This window comes from Trachinotus anak, unplaced genomic scaffold, assembly GCF_046630095.1.
Source record: "Trachinotus anak isolate AG129_WGS33_773 ecotype Australia unplaced genomic scaffold, CSIRO_AGI_Tana_v1 ptg000012l, whole genome shotgun sequence".
Lineage (NCBI taxonomy): Eukaryota > Metazoa > Chordata > Actinopteri > Carangiformes > Carangidae > Trachinotus > Trachinotus anak.
The window spans coordinates 20867061-20890458 of record NW_027273863.1 but is presented as its reverse complement, the minus strand read 5'-3'; the positions used below and the strand labels follow the sequence as shown (position 1 = coordinate 20890458).

At 42.4% G+C, this 23398-nt stretch overlaps 1 protein-coding gene across 6 annotated transcripts in view; it reads left to right on the top strand.

Annotated features, from left to right (window-relative positions):
* The window catches only part of cadm3 (cell adhesion molecule 3), an 89775-nt gene that overhangs the window by 14420 nt on the left and 51957 nt on the right, over nt 1-23398 (top strand). For all 6 annotated transcript variants that reach the window (XM_071490741.1, XM_071490740.1, XM_071490739.1 and 3 more), the window contains exon 3: nt 22578-22727. In XM_071490741.1, the coding sequence (XP_071346842.1) occupies nt 22578-22727 (150 nt within the window). The remainder of the gene's footprint in view (nt 1-22577; nt 22728-23398) is intronic.

Here is a 23398-nt window from a genome sequence, read left to right as displayed (position 1 = left end):
ATGAAAACTGAAAGCTTCACCAGAATCAAGTTTGACATTTTCAATTTCAATCAAGAAATACCTGATAAAGGACCGTTTATCTGCAAGACACTGTACGACATCCACATCAGCTATTAACTGTGTGTAAGGTCATTTGGTTACACATAGACATGGCAGCAAAACAAATGCCCCATTAACTATTCATAAATTCCTTATTAAATATTCTCATTAGTTTCATACTGTATATAGAAACACACGCTGACACATGCAGACACTCACACACAAATGTGCGATTAACAAAGCAACAGTGACTCATGTATTTGAAAAGCACCTCATTGTAGGGAGGAGTAAGAAAAACAAACATGCATTTATTTAACAAACATCATCATGCATAGTTTTCTTTCCTGCTAAGCTCCACATGGATACCACCCGGGTAAAAAATAGTCCACTGTCTGAAAAGTAAATCCATTAAAAACAAGAGCTAGAACAGTGATGCAGCACCTGCCATTTGTCGGATGATTTCTCCCAAAGCGCAGCATACATTATTGAGCGCTGGTGACCCGAGGGGGAATCCCTAACCATGACAGTGTTAGTGCAGAGATTTATCCACAGAGAGATATAGCAATGCAGCAGATTTTATGGAAGATTTGACTTCTAAAGGCCAGCAGAGGATCTCAGTCTTTTGGGAAACGGTCGTCTTTGCTCACTGGATTGAGAGTAATTTATATCCAAAAGTGGTGTGTCCAAGGTAGCTGGGTTTTGAGGTCTTTCACCTGTTATCTAAGAGCTAACAGTTATGATTTCAAAAACATCTTCAAGGTCAAAAAAACAAGTTGATTCCTTTGATTTACTGTACCTTGTTTTGGATGATTCATGAGCATCATGTTCATGTAGATTTTCAATCAAGACTGACGTCAACAACAGTTTATTGATCTTAAACTCCTATACATAGCACTTGATGTGATGGAGAATTTCCGTTACAGTCTCTCAAGCTATGACACGTGGAGTTATTTCTTATCTTAAAGTAAAAGGTTGCTGTTTGTTTTTTAAGACATCTCACCTGTCATATAAGAGCCTTCAGATCAGAGTTTGAAATATGTTCAAGGCCAAACAGGAAGTCTAGTTGCCTTTAATTTTACAATACCACAATCTGTATGAATGAAACTTGCTATAGACAGACAGTGATTACTCAAATTTGATGTGTGTAATGATTTTTTTCTTCAAACCCTACACATCACAGGACTTAACGAGGAGTAGCTATCTCTCAAGCTTTAGTATAACACATGGGCTCACACAGAAGTATGGTTTTCATGATAGAACAAAGCTCTATGAGGCTGAATGTAGGCACCACAGTGCTTTGAGCTGAATGTCAACATGCTAACACGCTCACGGTCACAATGCCAACATGCTAAAGTTGATGATGAAATATTTAGCTTGTTCAGAAGCTTGGCTGAGCACATTAGCACACTAAGTACAGCTGAGGCTAATGGGAATATCATTCGTTTTTTATTACCATTTTGTCGTCACATTTGCACCTGATAATGGGGCTAGATGAGGGGATATCCAAAGACGTAATTTCTCCCGAGGGGGACATGAAAGCTTGTGCCACATTTTGTGGTAATTCACATCCAGTATTTGTCGAGATATTTGGTGATCCCCTGTCTTCCCCTCTTGCGCCACCAAAGATGAGGTTCACATTTGTGGTTTTAAGCCAAAGTCATTATGGTTCATTCTCTGGGGAACATAAATGTCTGTACATCATAGCAATCCAGTTTTTCGAAATATTTCATTACAAACCAAAGAGGAGGATCAACAGAGCAACACTGCCATCCCCAGAGCTACACAAGCATGGCTCAAAAAGCATGTAAATGAGAAGTTTAGTCTATAAATGCCAGTGAATCTGAAGGACCAGCAATAACTGAACATCTACTGATCATAACATCTGAAACAAAGACAACAAATAAGTTGTCTGATGTCAACAACTGTAGCATCATGATGTCAACATCTCCACATCCTCCACTTCTTCCCCCAGCTGTGTTGTAGTCAGAGTGCCAGTCACAGGAGCCCCTGTGTCCAAGCCAATAGACAGTCAACAAATTACCATTTGGAGCGGAACCCGGCTATAAATGCGATTGGTTTGGATTTGAGTCTGCTCTCCCGGCTTTGGATTTGAATAGAATAGAGTCTGTCCCCTTCCCTTTTTTTTGGCTCTTTGGCTTCAGAAAGCAAGATTAGATAGAGGTAGGGAGGAGAAGAAAAACACAAGGAGAGGGAGAGAAGCAGAGTCAGAGGAGACAGAGGGAAAATAAGAGATACAGAGCAAGAAAGAGCATCCACGGGTCTTTAAATTTGCAAAAGCCTTAAAATAAATCTAAATTTAAGGCCTTGATATTTTTGTGAGAATGTGTGAGGTGTCTGTGCTAGAGGCCTTATATTTTCACCACCCCATGACAAGTGTCTTTGTCCTGCATGTCTCCTCTTAGATTATGTCAGAGCAGTACAATAGGCCCGTGTAATGTTTAATTCATCATTTCTGCTTTAGTAAACAAAATTGGACTTCATGTTCCTTAACAAATAATTTCATGTTGTCCTTTTTATTACACCGCCCATTCATAATTTCAGAATTTGTATTATCTGTACTGAATGGAAAATAAGTTGCTTTTGGCAGTTTTATAGCGATCCATTTGTGGCAGTGTAAGATCTGTGAACCCTCGACACATTTTGACAATAAAGTAATTACCATAAACAAATGACACTATTACCAGGAAGACTGTCAGCCTCCAAGGGCCTATGTGCTGCGTTTTACACAGTGTCCCATCAAGTCAGATTTTACAGGAAATCTGCCAGATTGCTAACAATGCTACAAGTTTGCAATGGGGCATAAAAGATATGGGTGCCTTCATCAGAGATAATAAATATTTGTGATCCTGATTTGCAATGGTAAAAAAATCCTACAGAAATGTAGTGTTGGCATGGTTCCATCACATTTGATTAATAGATTACAAATATGTAAATAGCAATTTTATATTTTTACATACATGTTGGTTTATTTACATGCCAGTACATAACATGTGGGTCACATTTCTTTCACATATATGTCACATCCAACCACTTAACCTCAGGGAAAAGAGTCGAACTACTGCGATCACACTGTTACATCATTATCATCAGGGTCAGTTGATTCATTGTTCTTGTAAAAATGCCAATTATAGTCGCTTGATTATCAATTAATATGTTCTTATTTTTTTTCCAAAGTGAAATCACTGAACGTTTGTTGGCCACAACTGCTTTAGAGTGAGGATGTACTTCCTTTTTCTGACCTTCCTGTGTATTTATATTGACTTATTTTTCAGATGCTTTTGTCAAAAGCATCTCACATGAGGTACAATCCAAGTCCCGGTAGATCAGGGAGGGGCCCTCATGTACCCCCCAAGGTTGCAGGTGCATGAAGTAAAACATGAGCGCACAGCAAATGTTTCATCCTCATTTTTGACATTTTATTTCCTCCATAAGTGATCGATTAATCATAGAAAATAATGGAGGGAGGAATAGTCATGAAAACAAAGGTTAGTTGCAGCACTACATGTGTCACATTTACTGACTGCACAAGGCAACATTTCATTTCAGCAACACCGAGTGGCAGCAGGAGATTCATTAGCTCATTAGCGAGAGACTCATTAGCCAGAAGTCATGTGATGTTGTAATCTTCGCTAATGTAAGTACAATAATGTCAGTAAGAGATTACTGACATTATTGTGCAGAGATGCACTCATCTGTCCTGCATTTCCTCCAGTTGAGTGGCTAGTGGGCAGGCAGGTGGCGGCTCAGGTTGACTGGCTCACTTTCTCTGGACGGGTCATTTAGTGGCATCTTGCTGGTGTTTGTTTCTTGCACTCGAGCTTTGATTAAAGGGGACCTATTATCCTTTTATTTATTTCTGTCATTTATATAATGTTACAGTGTCAAATGTCCATATTAAACGTGGACAACATTTCACATCACAAGGTAAATGTAATCCCTGTGAGGAAAAAGCTGCTCTGAACACTGGGTTTCCCACAGGTTTGTACAGTCATCTGCTCCAAGCACAGCTCATTCTCGCAAAACACTCTACTTGAGTAGTATTATAGACATTAAATGTATTCCAGCATACAAAAAACCAATGTGCAGTTTACTTTGCAGCCGTTTGGCAACAACACAACATTTCATCAGTATTAGCTATGGTAATTTGTGACAGCAGATTTTTTCCACTTCAGTCGGCATTTCAGTGCATTTCCTGCCTGTGAAACTATTAACAGGGACATAAGAGGAGAAAGTTTTATATACAGATTGCGATCGAAAGCCTAAATCCACTATTATGTCCCACAACAAGCAGGTAACAGTTACCACAGAGTCGTGCTGCTGTAATCTTTGTTGCGTCGAATGCTCAAGCTGTCCACGCTCATGTTTCCGATCAGATTCAGGCTCTAAGGTTCATGAATGGATTTGAGAAGTTGCCATTTCCAATCAGTTATGTTAGTTTTAGTTTTAGTCACTAATTACTTACAGTTTATTTTCAGAAGCTCCACAGTGTGAAAAGGATGAGTGTGCTGCCCCTTGGCGAGCCTCTGGATGTTCAACCAATCAGAGGACTTTAGGCCATTAAGGAGGCCTGAGCTAACTTCGCCTGTTTCAGTCAGAGCTCAACTGATGGGCTGCATTACAGGCAGTTTGAGATAAATAAGGACTTTTTTTGGACTGTGAATTATGCAAAGTTACTCCAGTGGAGTCCCAGACTAAAAATATAGAGCTGGAAATGAGCATAATAGGTCCCCTTTAATTTGCAGTTTTCCAAGAAGATTTCCTTTCACTGACATTGTGTTGCTTAATTAGGACAAATGTAGAAGCTCCTAACAGTGGGGATAGGACACTCTTCTTGATGAGACATGCACTTTTACATGAAAAATATTGCCTATAGCTTCAAAAGGTCCTGAATTATTCCTTCTGAAACCTGCAGACAGTCTGTGGAGGCAGAGACAGAGAGAGTGCTGCTGCGTCTGAGGTCTGGGTTATTTCAGGATGGTTGTCTTGCAGGGTAATGTGGTTTGGCACTTGTGTGTCTAGTCAGGAGGAGATATATGGCTGAATTTGCCTTGAGTGGATGGCTGGTTTTCTGAATGGATGCGCTCTGGTTTCTCTGGTTGCTGATTGCTATGGTCAAGACTTTTCTCTCTCTATTTTTCTGTCTCATTTTTTTCTCTGCATCTCCCTTTGTCTTGTCCTTGCTGCATCGGCCTCTTATCGTGTCCTCCTTTCTCCATTCCTTCCTTAATTTTCCTTCCTCTCTCTTTTTGTTTGCCTTCCCCCCTCTCTTTGTTTCCCTCCCAGCTTTTCTCTTTTCTTTTTCTTTTTGAAGACCTTGTCCCTGCCTTCCTTTCCCACTTCATTCCTCCTTTCCCTCATACTTTTCTTCCTTGTATTAGCTTTTCTCTTGCTTCCATTCACAAGCTCTCCTCATTCCTCTTCACTCTCTCCTCCTTTTTTAAATTTCTCTGCCTTCTTATCTTTTTATATATCTTTCCTCCCTTTATTCTCTATTTTTATCTCTCCTCCCCTCTCATTACTTTTAAGTCCCCTTCTCTGTTTCCCTCTTGTCATCTTCTCTCTTCTGGTCCCTCTGCTTTCCTGTCTTTCTCTCTATCCTTTTGCCTTCATCTCTTTCCCTTCCTGCCTCCTTCTCTGGTCTCCCTCTGTTTTTGTGCTTGCTGTTTTAGCATACTCTGCAGGGAGCTCTCCTGCGATGCCAATTATATTGACTGAAGAAAAGGAGAAAGAGAAAAGGAAGGAGGGAGAGGGGAAGGGAGGGAGGTTTGGAAGACCTGTGCATGCATGCCCACAGAAAGGCACAAATACACACATTCACACCGATAGAGAGAATGAATAAGAAGGGACAGAGGCTTGAGAGCTCAGGAGGAGCAGAGGAGGATGAGGAGTAGAAGGAGAGGAAGAGGGGAGTGATGAAAGAAGGGGGAGAGCTGGGAGGAAGAGGACAGAGAGAAATTGGAGGAGAGCGAATCCGTCTGTGAGTGTAATAGTCTCCCGCTGTTGAACCCGAGGGAATTCACTGACTGCAGAGGGGAAGGGAGAGAGGGAGAGAGGCATAGATAGAGAGATAGAGGGAACAAGAGAGAGAGTGGGGAGTGGGGGGAGGAGGTGGGTGCGATCACAGCAGAGGAGAAGATAGAGAGATACAGAGAGAGAGAGAGAGAGAACACGCCAGAGAGAGCAGAAACAGAGGTGGCATAAAAAGAAAGATGACTTCAGTCCTTTCCTCTTGAAGCTGAGCTTGTAGGGCTCCACTCCAGGCAAATGTGACTTGTGACATTAAATAAGATTCAGCGTCATGACTGAGTGTATGAATGGAAAGCACAAGTATATCATAGTAATGTGCTGCTGTACAGTAGCTCAGCCTGGAAAACGACTGTGCAGACCTGTGCACTGGATGCTTACACTGCCTGCACTTGTGTCTATTGTCACGAGTGTATAAAAATCTTTTGAAGGGTCAGTTCAAATCAAATTACCCTGTCATATATTCTTCTAGTTGTGTGGAGCCATGCAAATACTTTTATTTGTTCAGGTTTTGACGTATCAGTGTCTGAGATTTCTGCCTTCATTTCAGCACAATGCAGGTGAATGGGGTTTCATTTTTGAGGATTACATTTAAAAGAGCTATTAGTAAGTTTTGCTATTGCTACATAGCCAGCATCAGCATTAACAGCTGTTGACTCATTTGCTGGAAGAAATGGTGCAAGTTCAACATCAAACTTCAGTCCCTTTGTCACCAAGAGCTGTCACGAGGTTGTTTTCTTCTATGTGTATCACTTCTTTTCTTCTGCTGAAGTTAGCACGCTAACCAGCTAGCCCCAACCCAGCTGGCCAATCTTGTCACTTTCCGATACCGAGTCACTGTAGTGTCCAGTCTGCCCTGCATCAAAGGCTGCAGCTCTTGGTGCGATTGCTATGTACACAGCTGTTAATGCTAACGCTGACTATGTAGCAATAGCAAAACTTACAAATAGCTTCTTTAAAATAGCTACAGGAATATTACTTTCAAGAAATAAAGTGTCTCTCTTACACTGGGTAATCCACAGACCTCACTGTCAACAGTTTTCAATGAAACTATTCTCTTCTGAGGAATTAATCATTGAGTTTTTCAGCACTACAAAAAACACATTTCAGTTCAGTTCTATTGAACTGTGTTGACAGCAGAAATTGTGAATAGGATATCTCAAAATTGGACCAATAAAACAACTGTTTGTATGGTTGGACACTGAAACAGTTAAGTGAGAAAATATGTCTTTTGTTATTTCTCTGAAATGACCCTTTCACTCACTTTTGTATTGAGTTGAAGGATTTCAATCTTTTATTTTGGTTTAGAAATTTCCACAACTCCTTTTGAAACTTTTACAAAGAGCAAAGTGATCTTTGTAAACCTGTATGGGATCTGCATAGGGAATAAACAATGAATGAAATATCAAAAGTAAACCCCTGCACATTGCCAGCTGTTTCAGTTTATTTATTGGATAGCTGCATTTGAGACTGTTCTCCCAGGAAAAATGACTGAATCAGTTGTTTCAGCAAGTATCCCAAAATATGTTCATGTTAAAGCTCAATATGGATCATGTAATAGGAGCAAAAGAGTGAATGAGGTGGTGTCATTATAGAGCCACAAAGTCTGGAGGAGGTCTGGGTGGTCAGATGGGACAAAAAAACACACAGGCTTTCATACAGGAGGCCACTTTTTATTTCCTGTTTTCATTCCATAACCTTAACTGCCTGTTAATTATTGTAACCGTGACGATAAAGGTCCCCTAACCTTATTGAAGTAGTAATTTTAACCCAACTTGTAAATCTTATTGAATTTGAATACGAAAACCAAGTCATGTTGGTATTCAAATTCAAGCAAACCTTAACCGGAGAGCTGTCACATCATAAGACATCACTGTTTTATGAAACACACAGCCAAAGATGCCATCCAGCCAACTGGGGCGTCAGATCAGAAAATGCCTTTATGCGTCATTTTAAATTTCCAAACAGCGTATTTTGTGCTTTAATTTGGACAGTTTGGTGCAGTAACCTTTATCAGGCATTTCATATAGCAAGTGACAGTAAGCACTTGCTGTTTTCTAATGGGTGAAAATAGAGGAAAAAAAAACAAACAACTGAGTTCAGAGACATAATAAATGTAGACACTTCCATACAGGGCATGTAGTCCCACTGAATGATTTGATGACAATGAAAACAAGATATTTATCCCTCCAGTAGACTTCAGAGACTTCTGGAATTGAAGCTGTTCTGAAAGTTTATGGTGGAACAGAACCTAAAAAAAAAAAAAAAAACACTTTTTATGTTTGTTCCTTTGTCACCCATCAGTTCATACATACTTCAAAAGAAGAACAACCAATCCATGGGACCCAGCTTTTAATTTTTAAATGGGGGAACATAGAGAACAGACACCTTGGATGAGGCGGAGAAAGACAGAAAATGTGAAGGGAAACTTTCACAAAACCCATCAGATATACAGTACTTGAAACTCCATGGTGGTAAATCTACAAAATTAGGCTATTTTTCATAGTTTCTGACAGTTTTAGATTGGGTGACATGGGTTTTTCAAATGACATTGATGGTACAGTGCACACACATCTGCGCAGTCTACTGTACATCCATCATGCATCTATGCTTGCGTGCGTGAAGATGAAGTGCAGGGTGTTTGGTGTTTATCCAGCTTTTTAGCTTGACATATACCTTTATGATCAAAATTTATAGCACACATTAGGGACGGGATGACATATCTATCTGGTATTTGCCTTTTTATACAGGATATCAGATAGTCATGGTGCTGCCTAAACGATGGTCTCTCCCTGACCTCAGCTCCAGAAAAACAGCCTGGAATATGTGCAACAAAATTTCACTCTTGAACATTGATTGCCTTAATTATCCTGTTTTGTGTTTTCAGAATAATTTCTCAATTCAGAGACCATATATATATCCCAGACTCTGGTTCACCATTGAATCAGAGTAATGGGTGAACTGATCTTAGGGATCTTCTCCTGGTTTTATGGTTAGGAAATGAATTTTAGTATTCTGTGATGCTCTAAGTGATGTTTCAGAGGCTTTTCCACCATGACAAGAATAAAAATTTACATAGAAATACTTAGCAGTGATGAATTCAGTTTGAATATATCACAGGAAGTAGTATCAAATGGATGTCATTATAGAATAAAAGAGGACTTTTTGTCAAGGTACAATAGGTTACATAAGTGTTGGTTTGTCTTATGATTGAGGCTGGCTGGAGTTGAGTCTTTACCCACCTATTTATTGCATTTACTGTAAAATCACTACCTGGTGTTATCCTGTGTGTGGTATGTATTTATAGTGTGAGTAGGTGTGTGCTGTGCACCACTGTGCTCGCATTTTTAAAATCATTAGGGTCCCGGGGTCATTGATGGAGCTTCTAGGAGATCTCCAGCAACATGATAAATGGTTTCTTTTCACTATAATTTAACTCAGGAGAAATTAATTAATCAGAATGGATAAGACCGGATATTGTAATTGTAATTTGCATGTTTATGAAGTCAAAAGGAATCTGTAGATGCCATTAGACACTCCACGTTTGTGTACATGTGTGTACATCTGCGTCTGAGTGCCATCATATACTACAATGCCCCGCCTGTATATTTCGTCTCTCATGTCAAGTGGGTCACCAAATGGTCACAATTCTCCGATGTTGGCGGCCATGACAGTTATGCCCATGTGGAGTGACCCTAATTAGTCATTTAGCCCACGAGGGGTGCCCTGACGATGTCTGAAGCCTTTCCCGCCACTCAGCGTGCACGCAAAACAAACCGCCACTGTCCAACCTCTATTGTTTAACTGTCTGCGTTTGTGCTGCCATTGTTTGGAGCAGATAGCCTCCTTCCCTCCCTCCTCTTCTTCATCTTCTTCATCTCCCCTCTTCCCTTGCCTTGTGCTTCCATTGATCTCCATTGTCTTGATTGGGAGTGACAAACCGTGGGGGCCATCCGAAAGGTTGCGTTCATTAGTGGGCGTTCGTCTCTACAAGACATACACATTCCCACAGACATGATGGGAGAAGAGCAGGGGCTGCACATGGCCCTAGACACACACACACACACACACAGACGTGCACACAAACAAATTGGCACACAGTTAAGGACACACACATAATCCCAAGTGGCCCCAGGAGAAAAGAAACATGCTTGGATACAGCGAAGAAAGTGTTCCAGTACAGTGACGCACACTTCTAGTAAAGGGGAGGCTAATCTTGTGCACACATGAACACACACACACACACACACACACACACACACACACACAATATACCCACTCTACTCCAAACTTTGGCCATTATTATTTCTGTTTCTCACAACTTGGCTTTGTCTTCTTGCTATTTCCAGGGAGACACACAAACATTAGCACACTCCCATACACTACCCCCTCATCACACACACCACCACACACACGCGCGCGCACGCACACACACACACACACACACACACACACACACACACACACACACACACACACACACACACACACACACACACACACACAAACAGACACAAACAGACACAATCTCCAAAAACACTCCTTTGTCCTTTTATGTCATGTTGCTGAGCAGTCAGACAGAGGAAGGAGAAGAAAGGAAGAAGGTCTGCCTGAAACAAAACAACAAAACATCCAGTAGAACATCCAATCTCATGTAACTCAGCAACAATTACACGACAAGAGGAGAGAACACGTTTATTTGTGATTTCAAGTGGAAGCAGCCAGACAGGAGCATTGACATGATACCAAAGAAACTGACATCAGTAGCACCTGCAAGTCTCACAGTTTGTAGTAATGAAGGTATCAGGATATCAGGCTTCTAATAACTGTCTAATTGTGCCGGGGCAAAAACAGGGAGTCTTAAAACACTGCACGCTCGATTGATTTCTGATCAAATCAGCACTGACAGCAGTCTTGAAGAGGGGTGATTAAAATGATAAAAGCTGTTCTTGTAAACAGATCACAACATATTATCCAAGCGCATCTGAAGGTAAAAGTGTTTAGAGCTTCTCTAAATGTCCACACACCAAGGTGGGTCAGGAAGCCTGGCACTGCAGCCTCCTCTTAGCTGCATCACACTGCCTCCCTGATCTCTCTCTCTCTCTCTCTCTCTGCAGGAGCTCTGTGTGTTTCTCAGGCCTTTGTAGTCTCGACACAGTGAATTGTACAAATAGGAATAACAGCGCACACTTTGGACAGTCTCTCCTCAAGGGCATTCATGGTGTTGCACTTGTTTGCAGTCACGAAAAGTGATGCAAGTAGCTGTGGGAAGAGCGGAAAAGAGAGAGAAGTTCAAACCCTGCACACTCTCTCACTCCAACACACCTGCTTGTTGGATTGTTTATTTCAGGGGAAAATTACAAAAATTGTTGGACACAGCCCCCTCACTTCCAAGTCTGCAAAGGTGTGGGGGCAGGAGGTTTCAGATCCTGTTTGAAGCTGACACTGACGCTGACAGCTTAAGGCTTATTCCACATGTACAAAAGTCTGTCTTAAAGAGATCTCCATTCGTAATTTTAAAATTGAAAAATGTTTGAAAACAGTTTGGTGATAAGGTAACATGCAGCCATGACAAGTTGATTTTTTCAAAATTTTTTAAATGATTTTAAGGCGTTGACCATGAATCACAGTCTCCTTGGTTTGAATCCAGGAAGGGACCTTTTTTCCGTCATTCCCCATCTCTGTCTTTCTCTCTCTCCTTATTCCCTGTCATCTCTCTACTATTAATCAATAAAAGAATAAAGTGCCCAAACATAATGTTCCACTCATTACACGTTGATACAAATATTGGATGATATAACGTCAGACTTTTTGTATTCTCAAATGCTTCTTAATTGAGGCTGTGTGCCCTCTTTCTCTATCTGAAGGAGAATCTGGGATCCATCCATTATCTCAAACCAGTGTTTGTGTACAGACACTGCTGCCAAAAACCCTCTGAAAAACATAGCTCTATTTATTTATTCTACAAGCTCATCTTGGACATTGGACAGTTCATGTGTTGTGCTTCACTAGCTGTTGATTTTGGCTACCATCATCCATTAGCTGCGTAACCTCGCCCCTTCTCAGTTTGATGACCCCTCTTGATTGAAAGCCCTGTTTTTTGTTTGGTTTTTTTGTTTGTGCTACAGGATGACATTTCAGTCGTGTTCAGCGTTTTCCTGAAGAAACCTGCTGTCTGTTTGTGTTTGTTGTGTGGACCTTGAAAGCAATAGGCAGAGAGAGAGAGAGACAGAGAGAGACAGAGAGAGACAGAGAGAGAGCAAGGGAGAGAGAGGGAGAGTTGCAGGTGTGTGTCTGTGTTTCTGTCTCCGCGCGTGTGTGTGTGTGTGTGTTTGTGTGTGTGTACGCCGATGAACGACAAGGGTGACTCCATTTCTTAGGTCAAGCTTCGGGTCACCACGGTTGCCCTGGTAACCCTGTTCTGGCTGGGTTGCTTGGCAACAATCCTCTTTTGTTCCAAATGATTTAATTTGAAGCATATCTTCCCTCGTCACCCTTGGCTCACTGGCTCAGCCCTCTCTCTTTCTCTCCCTCCATCTCTCCCTCGCTCTCTCTCCTCCTTCATCCTCAGCCTCTCTCTTTTGCTGAAGCTTTAGGATGATTCCCCTTCTTCTAATCTTGGCCTTTCCCAGGGCATTGAGAGCCCTATCCTCCTTGCGCCTGGTGTATAAGTCCCTGCTGTTATCGGAAGGTTTTACGAGCCGATGGGTGTGAGCAAGTGTGTGTATCATTGTGTGTTTGTTAAGTTTAAAGGTGCCGACTTGTCTTGCTTCTGTGTGTAGACACATATCCTCACAGCTGTGGCTCAGGAGGTGGAGCGGGTCGACCACTAATCAGAGGGTCGGTGGTTCGATAAGCTCTATATAAATGCACTGTATACTGTATGTTTACATGTTATAGGACATGCTGCAGAGTTGTAGAGTGTGTGTGCCTGTGTGTCTTTATCATTGTCAGCGTGCGTTGTGGTAAAAACAACATTGCTCTATCTATACATTACAATAAATACGTACACTTCAGGGCCAAAAGAATGTGTACAGTTAGACTTATCACTCTTGTATGTAATTGTTGAACATGTAATTCCAAATCCATGTACAGTGATCTGCTGCTGTTACATTCTCTCCTTCTCCTCCACAAGATTTTGGAGCCTGGCTGCAGGGATTTGTTCCCATTCAGCCACTAGACCATCAGAGAGGCTGAGCACTGATGTCCGGCGCTTAGTCAAGTTCAACACCTTGACGGGCTCAAACAGGAAAGAGCCCTTTCCAAACTGTTGCAACAAATTTGGAAGCACAGTATTGTCTCATACTTCATTGTACACTGCAGCATTAAGATGAATATTCATCAGAACAGAGAGCAAACAGCCTCAAATCAAACATATACAGGGCTGTCCACATACTTTTGGTATATAGAGTGTCATGATATGGCAAATTATGCAAAACGACATGAAAAATAATCAGTGGAAAACTCACTATCTTACATCAAACAAAACTCTTTCTACATGTCAAACAATCACTTCACTAAAGAATTGTTGGTTTTTAATCACAGTTTGTTCAGAGTCATTAATCTAGATAACAGAATTTGGTGAAATAGAAATGCCATAATATCATTACACTGAAAGACAAACTATGACATTAAATTATCACCCAGTGTGCACATTCATTTCATGCTCAAGTGTGTGTGTGTGTGTGTGTGTGTGTGTGTGTGTGTGTGTGTGTGGGGGATTGCGACACACTCGTATTTCCCAGAACAGACCAGAAACTTCTTCCAGCATTCTTGTTATTGCTGTTTTGAAAGATGGGTGTTGTCTGTACAGAGAGAGAGAGAGAGAGAGAGAGAGAGAGAGAGAGAGAGCGAGCTAAGGAGGCAGAGAACAGGTTCTGAGGCTCCCCCCATAACGGGTCCAGTGATCTTAGTCAAAAGGGCAGACTTCTGGTAATTGACTACTCATTTCTTTAAGTGGCCTATTGGCAGGGGCAGTCAGTGCATTTGCCAAGGCATTAAAGATTTCACTCTCTTTATCTTCCTCTGTGTATGTGCGTGTGTGTGTGTACAGATGGACAGATGAAGCCTAGTTTCCTTTTTTCTTATCAAAAGATGATTTGTGGTGGGTGAGCATTTTTTGGAACTGCGCTTGCCGGTGCAGCAAAGGGCTCTTCTCTTGAATCAAAAACATCTCTCCGTCTGCGTCTCTCCGTCTGTCTATGTCCAATCACTTCATTTTTAAAGACGTTAAGCTGGCACAGCTGTGGGAAAACGAGCAATATTACCAAAGCAGTTTAAAGTGCATTAGAATACAAGGAGGGTATCAAACACAGATGATTACAGGGGTAATATGCTGTAACGAACAGTCGCTGACTAATGCTTTTCAGTGTGATTGGTGTCTAAATAAATCATATCTGACATTAAAGAAGAGGTTAAAGGTTATGCATGTTCATTTGAGTTTCTCGTCACTGTAATAATTAATCATTCCAGTCCATAGTCGTTAGGTAGGTTAGGTAACACTTAATGGGATTACTCTGTAAAAAAATAAAAAGAAGACAAAATCCAGACCTTTTTGTGCAATAAATCTTTCTAAAGTTCATGTCAGCAGTCTTACATAGCCAGATGAATTTGGCGTCTTCGTCCTGACAGTTTATTGCTGGTGTTGTGTCGAGTCACAATATCAGGTAATGATGCAGAACAACTCTGTCGCCAAAAAAACGCTGATGACTGACTCTGCAAAAAACCCAGGATACATTCAACCACAATGTTTTTCAAATTCTCACTTCTCTTCTTCTTCTTCTTCTCTCTTCTCTCTTTCACTTCTCTCTACTCCATGGCACGCATGGTAACTATAATATGGTTAAGGTTAGGTAAAGATCGTGGTTCTGGCTAATAACCTATAGTTAAGGTGTAGTTACGGCAAGACAACTTAACAACCAGGCCTCCAACCTGAACAACCATACAGGTTGTTTTTTACAACCCTCTGATACGACCTATAGGAGTGTCTCCTGGAACAGTTCCCCTGTGGTGGCGGTTGTACCCATGGTCATAGTTACAATAATAAACATGCAGACTGTACCAAGAGTGGCGTACCTACCTTCATCACCATGGTTACTGTAATAACAGTCATGGCTTGGTTAGGTTTAGGAAAAGATGGTAATCTGGGTTAAAATAAGTCAGCATTAGAAGATCTTTGTTGTCGTGGTTACAATAATATCAATGTGGTTAACTTTGTCTAATGGTCATGGATAATACAAACAACATAAACTACTATGACATGGGAATCAAACATTGCTCTTCTGTGTCATATTCCTGTGTCTTGTTGACTCATCCATCCACACCAACCTCCTCCTGCTGTGGACTTGGTCGCTCTATAAACTACGTCACCGCACTTTCCCCTTTGCTCCTGTCATAATTACTGCAGCTGAGAGATGTCACCTTACAACTAAACATAAACATAAGAGTCATAAAAACCTGCTGCACAGACGACCTATGGGCTCGTTTTTTACAGGAGGACAGTCTCCAACTAAAACACACACAGGTTAGGGAGAGAGTGTGGTTATGGTTTACGATGGGACACATCCATCCACCACCGACCTGCCCTCTGCCTGGGTGAAACAACTTTAAGATACTAACTTGATTGGACTAATTGCTGATTGAGTATTAACCAGTATTTTGAGTATTAACCAGTATGAACTGGCTAAACCTAAGAATGTTTTACAGTAAAGTCACCTCAGAAAGTTATCAGACTGTATGGAGAGAGGGAATGACTGATTACAGAAACCGATAACTCCCAGCATACTTATTGTCCTGAGAATGACTCAAAAAAAAGAAATCCGGGTTTGTCCTTTAACTCTTATCAGCTCCCACTGCTGCTCTTTCTCTCCACCTCACCTCTTCTGCCAGAATCCCCTCATTCTGAGTTTTTTCTATCTTTCCATCCCTCTGTCTCCTTTTTGACTTTCTGTCTTTCTATTCTGCTCTACTTCCCTCCACCGTGCTCTCATTGTTTTTTCTGCTTTTCCCATCTTTTTGTCCCCTTTTCTAAGTCACCCTGTCATCTCTCCTCATTGCTCTCATCTATCTATATATGCTTATTCCTGCCATGTCCTTCACTCACCTCACTTCACTCCTCTCTTTCTGTCTCTTTCACTCTGTTTTTCCCCTGTGCGCTTTTTTCTCTCTCTCTCTCGCTCTCTGTCTCTTTTTCACCACCCCAACTCTCTCTGTCGTTCTCTTCCTGGCAAATCATCATTCTTTTTCTTTTGTCAGCAGTGATGCTGCTGCCCTTTTCTGCAAGCTGAACCCCTCACTGTCTCTCTCCTCCCCCCATCCCTCACCCTGCACTCTTCTCTTTCTCATAGCGCTGTTCCAGTGGCAGGGTGGGGCGGCCGGCTTGGCGCCTCAGTGCTGCTGCAGACACACTACTGGGCTGTGATGGTGGTGCTGTGTGTGTGTGTGTGTTTGTGTGTGTGTGTGGTGGGGGGCTGTAGCTGGTGGAGGATGAGGAGGGAGACGGGGATCGTCTGAGCTTTGAGTTAACTATGTTTGACAGGCAGCAGAGGAAGGGTGGGGTGGCAGGGTCGGTCTCGCTGGAGGTGGTTGGGGGAGGTACTTGATGGGAGAGGGTGGGGTCTGTGCTGGGCTCCCAGAATCCCCCGCAAACCCTCAGCCTTGAGGAAAAAAGGCGGGCTGAGGAAAAACTAAGGGCTAAGAAGTTTGTTTGTGCTAAGACGGCAGGCAGGGGTGCTTAAATCCCAAACACACAGACCAATCCCCCCCTCCCTCATTTCCCCACCCACCCACACGCCTCAGAGATTATAAGAAATTTGTTTGGTGCCCCAAGATGACAAGGACAGGACAAGAGAATGAGAATTGAAACAGCCGTCCTCTGTTAAAGTCTGCGAAGCCACGAAAATCAGGCGGAAAACAAAGCCTTTCGCTACACCCGCTTTGCTCCGCACTTCACAGGCTGGAGAAGTGTTCATCTGGCAGCGAGAAGGAGGGAGGCTGTTACTCAAAAAATAAGAAAAAAATAAAAGCACTTGTTTTACATTGCAGATGTTTTGATTTGGTTTGTTTTTCATTCACTGGGCGAATTTTCAAAAATGTGGTTTGAGTTTGCATCTTTTGATTCAGAACAGGCGTAGAGGGTAGAGGTGGGCAGAAGGGCACGTACACACAGACATGTATAGACTCACACACACGCGCGCTTACCCAGGGGGATGGGTGGTAGTCGGGGACAGCTGGGCATAGATGGATGGTGTGGGGGAGGTTGCTCTGCGTGTGTGTGTGTTCGTCTTTCTGAATGCGTCCTCTGTGCGCTTTGTGAAAAAAATGTGTGCATCTGCACATGTTTGTTTTATGTGTCAAACTATATAATGTATTTTTAAGCACATTTTTATGTATTTATGTCACGCTGTGAAGTGTAGGTGTTGCTTGTGCTTGACGAATGTGTGTGTTTGTATGTTTTACGGGAGCGTGCGCGTGTGTACGCTCCCGTGCGAGGTTCAGGGGTGCATGTCAGCATGCTTGCAGCGCCTGTGAGCGGATGCCTCTGTGTGTGTGTAATGGCCTGTGTCATACCATGCCATATCAAACCGCACACTGCCGGCTGAGTTTCCCATCAAATGTGTACAGCATCAGCCGCACCATGACACATGGCTCTGTCTGTCACACACCACAGCACTGCTCTCTGTGCAGCTACAGTAGAATATAGACACACACACACATACCAGCGCACATGCCAGCACACACATGCGCACAGCCTCAACCACATGCAGATAAAAACCACCTCATAAATCACACTGATATGCACACATACGTCGTCCCACACACAAACAGATAAAGTCCTCTGCAGAAAAACAAATACAACTGCTTCTCAGTGCAAACACTTGCATGCAAACAAATCCACACAAGCATCGCTAATACGCTTCTTGAGACTCGCGCACACATGAAGAGACACGCTGTACACACCAACATGCGGATGATAATCTCGTCACACAAGTGCACACGACACACTTAGCCCACACCCAGATGCCGAGGGTACACACACGCCGGCACTTATAGTAAATAAAGTCCATTAACCTGCACTAATTAGCTGCAACACTGTAAAGCCTCCCATGGAGAACAAGAAAAAAGGAGGGAAAGAAGGAATTAAGGAGGGGGAGAGGTAAATGACTATTGGAAATAGGGGATGAGGGGGGAGGAGGCTCGACAGAAGGGCGAAGAGGTGAGGGAGGACAAGAGGAAACCAATGAGGATGATGGGGCAGATGGAGAGGAGGAGTGGGGGGAAGGATAGAGGGAGACAGATGGAGGAGGAAGGAGCAGAGGGGGTGAACATGGAGATGGCCAAGGTGGTTTGAATTTTTCACTGTCTGCTCTTTTTAGGCAGCGAAACCGGTGGAGTCACCAGGAAGCTGTATCTCATTAAAGAAGAATGCTATGCTTTCTTTCTTCATGAGAGTGAGATAAGAAAATCAATATCGGATCACATCTTTATGTGTTTAGCACCAAGCTGGTTTCAGAACTTGGTTAGCCTAGCTTAGCATAAAGACTGGAGGCCGGAGGGACAGTTTAAAGGTGCTATATGTATGTTTTCTTTGCCATTGAATATGGTTTCCCACTGGGAGTGTGTGGTGCTGGTAATGGTTGCTTGCCAAGAGCTTTGCTTTGCGTTGGACAAGTGCTTAGAATACTTCCTCTGAGCAGCGCTACTTCTTCATCCTCTCATGCTGAACTGGTCACTCACGCAAAATAATCTTCTAAGACTGCAGGACGAGGACTAGCCTCAGTAGAAGTAAAGAAAAAGTGATGGAAACAGAATTAAAACAAGAGTTGACATTGGCACCAAGAGCAATAGCAACAACTTACATACAGCACCTTTAAAAAATACGCCTCTCAACACTTTCAAATCTTTTATTTACAAAGTATATCCTAATTGATACATAGAAATGTAAAAAGTTGAACACCTTCTCTGCATACTCTCAGGAAGAGAACCTATTTTCAAATTCAAAAAATGTTGAACTACGCCTTTTTCTCATCTTCAGCAAGCCCTCGGGCTCCTCACACGTCCTCTGTTGTCTCATTGGCGTCTTCTTTCCCCTCCCTCCTGTTATTTCACACACATGCACTGTTTCCCACCTCATTTTATCACCCACCCTCCTATTCATACTCTCAACCATCCATCTCTCTCTCCCTCTCTCTCTCTCTCTCTCTTCCTCTCTCTCCCTCCCTTCCTTGACTTGATATCCCAGTCAGTTTTCTACCTCTGGGTTCTCTCACCTTGTTGCGGGCTGGGAAAAGTGTAAATTGTGTTGCTTTAAATACCCGTGTCTTCCTCGAGCTTGCAGCTTGAGATGGTGGGGGGAGGGGGTTGTGGAGGAGTGGAAGGGGGGAGAGAAGAAAGAAGAGCGAGCCACAGTGTTTAACTTAACGTCTGCTAAGGATAGATAGGTCTCCTCTGTGACTTTCGCAGCTTGGGTGTTTATCCAGACTTAACCGTTTAAACTCGAGCTGAACTTAATTTCCCCCCTTTAACTTTGCTCTTAAGTAGCTTCAAAGGTAAGAAGAACAGCTGTATCTGCATCTGAGGCTTAAAGGGGTCATATCCTACTGGCAAGTGACTTAGTTTGTGTTTGTATGAACCAGTTTGGACCAGCGGATGGGTTGGGTGTGCCACATTAGGATGTATTATATCATTTATCAACCACAAAAACTTTTTATTATCTTATTTCAAATAGTCTAATCTATTTTAATGCCCACTGCAGTTAAACCAATCCTTCTGATAAAAGATGATCCTGATGCAGTAAAACTGTAACCACAATTCCCCAGCTAAATTAAACTGGACCTATTTGTGATTAATAGATAGGGCTAACGAGGTTGTTGCTATGCTCATTCACTGTACAACATAAAGTGATTCTGCATTAGCTTTAGATTTAAGATGCAGAGTGCCGTTTAATCATCTTTAAAACATTTTAGACCTTATGTTCAATAAGCGTGAATCTGACCTTTACTTCTTATCTCGCATTAATTGGTAAAGGCAACAACATTTTACTTTCTTATAGCTGTTTTTAGATTTAGTTTCCACACTTTAAAGGGACTCCCAATCATTCAGACTCAATTCTGAAGAAACGCACACAATATGATGCTTAATTTGTCAAGAATGTCTCCATTTGATGTAAAAAACCTGACAGTGTTTCTACTCAGTGTAAACATTATACAAATGTAATAAAACAGTGGGACGAGCAGATAGAGAATAGTGCATGTGAGGATATTTAGTAAAATGGAAAGTAAATTCTTCATACTTCAAAGAAATCTAAGGGAAATTTAAGAAGAAGTTTAAGGGCTTGGAAAGGCTAGGTCTGCCATTCAGTTCACCAGTAATAACTAGGCTCCACTGGGGATAAATATTCAATATGACATAAAGGAATTTCTCTAAAACATTTCCACTTAAAAAACAGATATCTCCCCAAATTGTTACTTGCCGAAGGCCCACAGATTGACACTCAAAGTTGTATTACCAGCACAAATGTCTCTCTGAGCCTCGAGCACAGGTAGTTCCTGGTCAGGAATGCCAGGGCTCGGTGGCGGCCGAAGACACGACGCCAGTTTGGCTAACTTGTTGGAGTTCGTTGCGGTCGGCTTGATGAGTGATGCACTGGGACAGCCAATTTACCCAAAGTGTTCGTGCCAAGTAGAGGAGCTCCTGTGATCAGCCGCAAGAATTATCCCAAGATGCTATTAAAGGAGACACTAATCCATGGTGCACTTGACCACACATTCAGCCCTCAGCCATCCTGGTGCTTAGATAAACTAACCGCAAGGTCAGAGCTGCAGTGAAACACCACAGAGAGAGTGCGACTTCCTCTGACACGAAAGGCTCAGGAAGGCTGTTTGAACCCTATGGGCAAACAGCAGCTGTACCTTTAAGAGCAGTTATCGCTCTGAATGCTCTCAGCACACAGGCAAACCTAAGACCTTTTTTTTCTTTTCTAATAACTGATGTTTTCTGAGATGCTGAACTGGCCATCCAGCTCTCAAACGACAACAAAAAAAGATTCCTATAGCTGCTGCCTGCTTCTCTAAGCTCATGTACTGCAAATGTGTATTTTTGATGGTACATGCAGTTAGTTTGCTCGGCTCCTCTTCTGCATCCTTTTTTCCCGTGTCCCCCCTCTTTCATGCCTTGATGGGAGTTCCGCCGAAGCACACTTAAGCAGATGTTCTTCCTGCAGAAAAAAAAAAAAAAAAAAAAATCAATTCCACCGCCGGTGCAAGGATGTGATAACGCTCCACGCCGAATATAAACCTGTCTCCTGCTTGACAATTTGGTTCCAATTAAACTATTTATACACGCCATCTTTTCAGGGGTGAGGAGACCGCTTTGAGGCATATCTTCTTATGAGATGTTCCCTCTGTTGGCTTGGTCTTGTTGTCAATTATGCCATATTTTTGTTTTGCTTGAGATTAGGTTGAGTGAGCACTGGCCCGTTTTGAGGGGAGCAGGAAGGGAGGTGAGTTCAGAGCATGGTTGGATGCACCCAAGGCCGCAGTAAAAAAATAAATAAAGTGCAGCAGTGGCCACGCTCGGCGTTACTTACCATAAGAAGAGGCTGCATATTTTATATATATATATTATATATATATTTTATCACTTGTTCTAATTCACGTAATCGTCTGCCGCTCTCGCTGAATGCAAAGAGCAGAATTAGCCTGAACCATCACCCGTTATCAAGGGAGCGCTGTTAAATACCATAATTTGAGCCAATTTGAATACTGTTACACACCCAGACAGTTCACTGTTCAGTGGTTTTTGTGGCGCACCAGTTCCCGCTCTAGCCTTTAGAATCCCCTCATTATGCTGGGTCATTTGTATTCTCTTTCTCTTTCCCTCTGACCTGCTCATTTCCATAATGCCTGTCCCATTCCAGCTTGTTCTGTACGAGCAGATACATATGCATGGCGTTAAAAACTGACATAGATATTGACAAAAGAGGGTTACAGCGCCATTAGAGGTATGAGACAGTGCTCTTGTTGTTGCTCTGACCTCTGGAGAGCCGCTGTCTGTCGTGGTCTCTTCATCTTTGTTGGTCCCTCAGGTCATGCATTCTCTGGATACCGGGGCCGCTACTGACTCATCACTCTTACATTGGCCTCGCAGTCATACAACCAGATAGCCATTTGTCTGCTTTTTTTTTTTTTTTTTTGTTCCTATGACAGCATGCATGTGTGTATGTGTGTGTGTGTCTACGCCTTCAGAAAGACAGATAGAGATATATAGATAAACTGACAAGCAGAGAAAGAGATGGGCGGGGGGAGATAGAGAGAGAGAGAGAGAGCCAGGCGAGTAATGCATTTTGTGCGTTTATCTGATTTGTGTGTTGGTGTGTGCTACTGTTTTTGCTTGTATTTTCATACAAGTGCAGCACCTCTCTGACTTGTCTCTGTTGCCTCTCTATCGCTCTGTCTTATGATTTTTTTTTTCTCCCTCTCTCTCCTGTTATGTAGAAGACGACCCCCTACAACCGGTGACCTCAGATGAAACGGTGTCCGTGGGGGGCACGGTCACACTGACCTGCCGGGTGGCCGAGAGCGACAACTCCTCGCTGCAGTGGTCCAACACTGCACAGCAGACCCTGTACTTTGGAGAGAAGAGAGGTGAGAGGAAGGGAGGGAGGGAGAGAGGGAGGGGGGCAGACATGGGAAACAAGGAAGGAGAAGAAACTATTTAAGGGTCAAAAAGTAACTCCATACTGCTGCTTTGCCTTGTCAAATATGTTTTGGAGGGAACATAAATGCTGCCTAGATAATGTTCACTGGCAACCTTTTTCCAGTCCAGAAAGTGTGAGATTCCTATACCACAGAGATGTTGTAGGGTAAAGAGTTTCCATTGCAGTTTTGCGCAAAATAGAGATGTTTTTTTTTTTTAGAAAAGGCGACAAAACACAAATGTGAATTGTGAATTGAGTTGAGGATTAAGTGATATTATGCTAATAAAGCGTGGTTTTCAGCATCCGCTGACCGATATGTTTCTTTGTCAAATAGTCTGAAAAACCGTTTCCAAAAAGCGTTTCCATGTCTTGTTTTTTAGTTCACAGTTTCAAACTGCGCACTATGCAGGTTGATGGAAACATGAGGAGAGGCATCTTTTTGTTGCTAGGTTTAGGTAAATAGTTGTTTATGGTTTGGATAAAGATTATAGTTTTGTTAATAGTTAATAGCCAGTAGTTCCTCTAGCCTCAAGGAAATGCTTTGAGTTACTTAAATGTAAACACTAGACCTTTAATATCCAGGAGCAATAGTGTAGGGAAATGAAATGTGTGAACAGT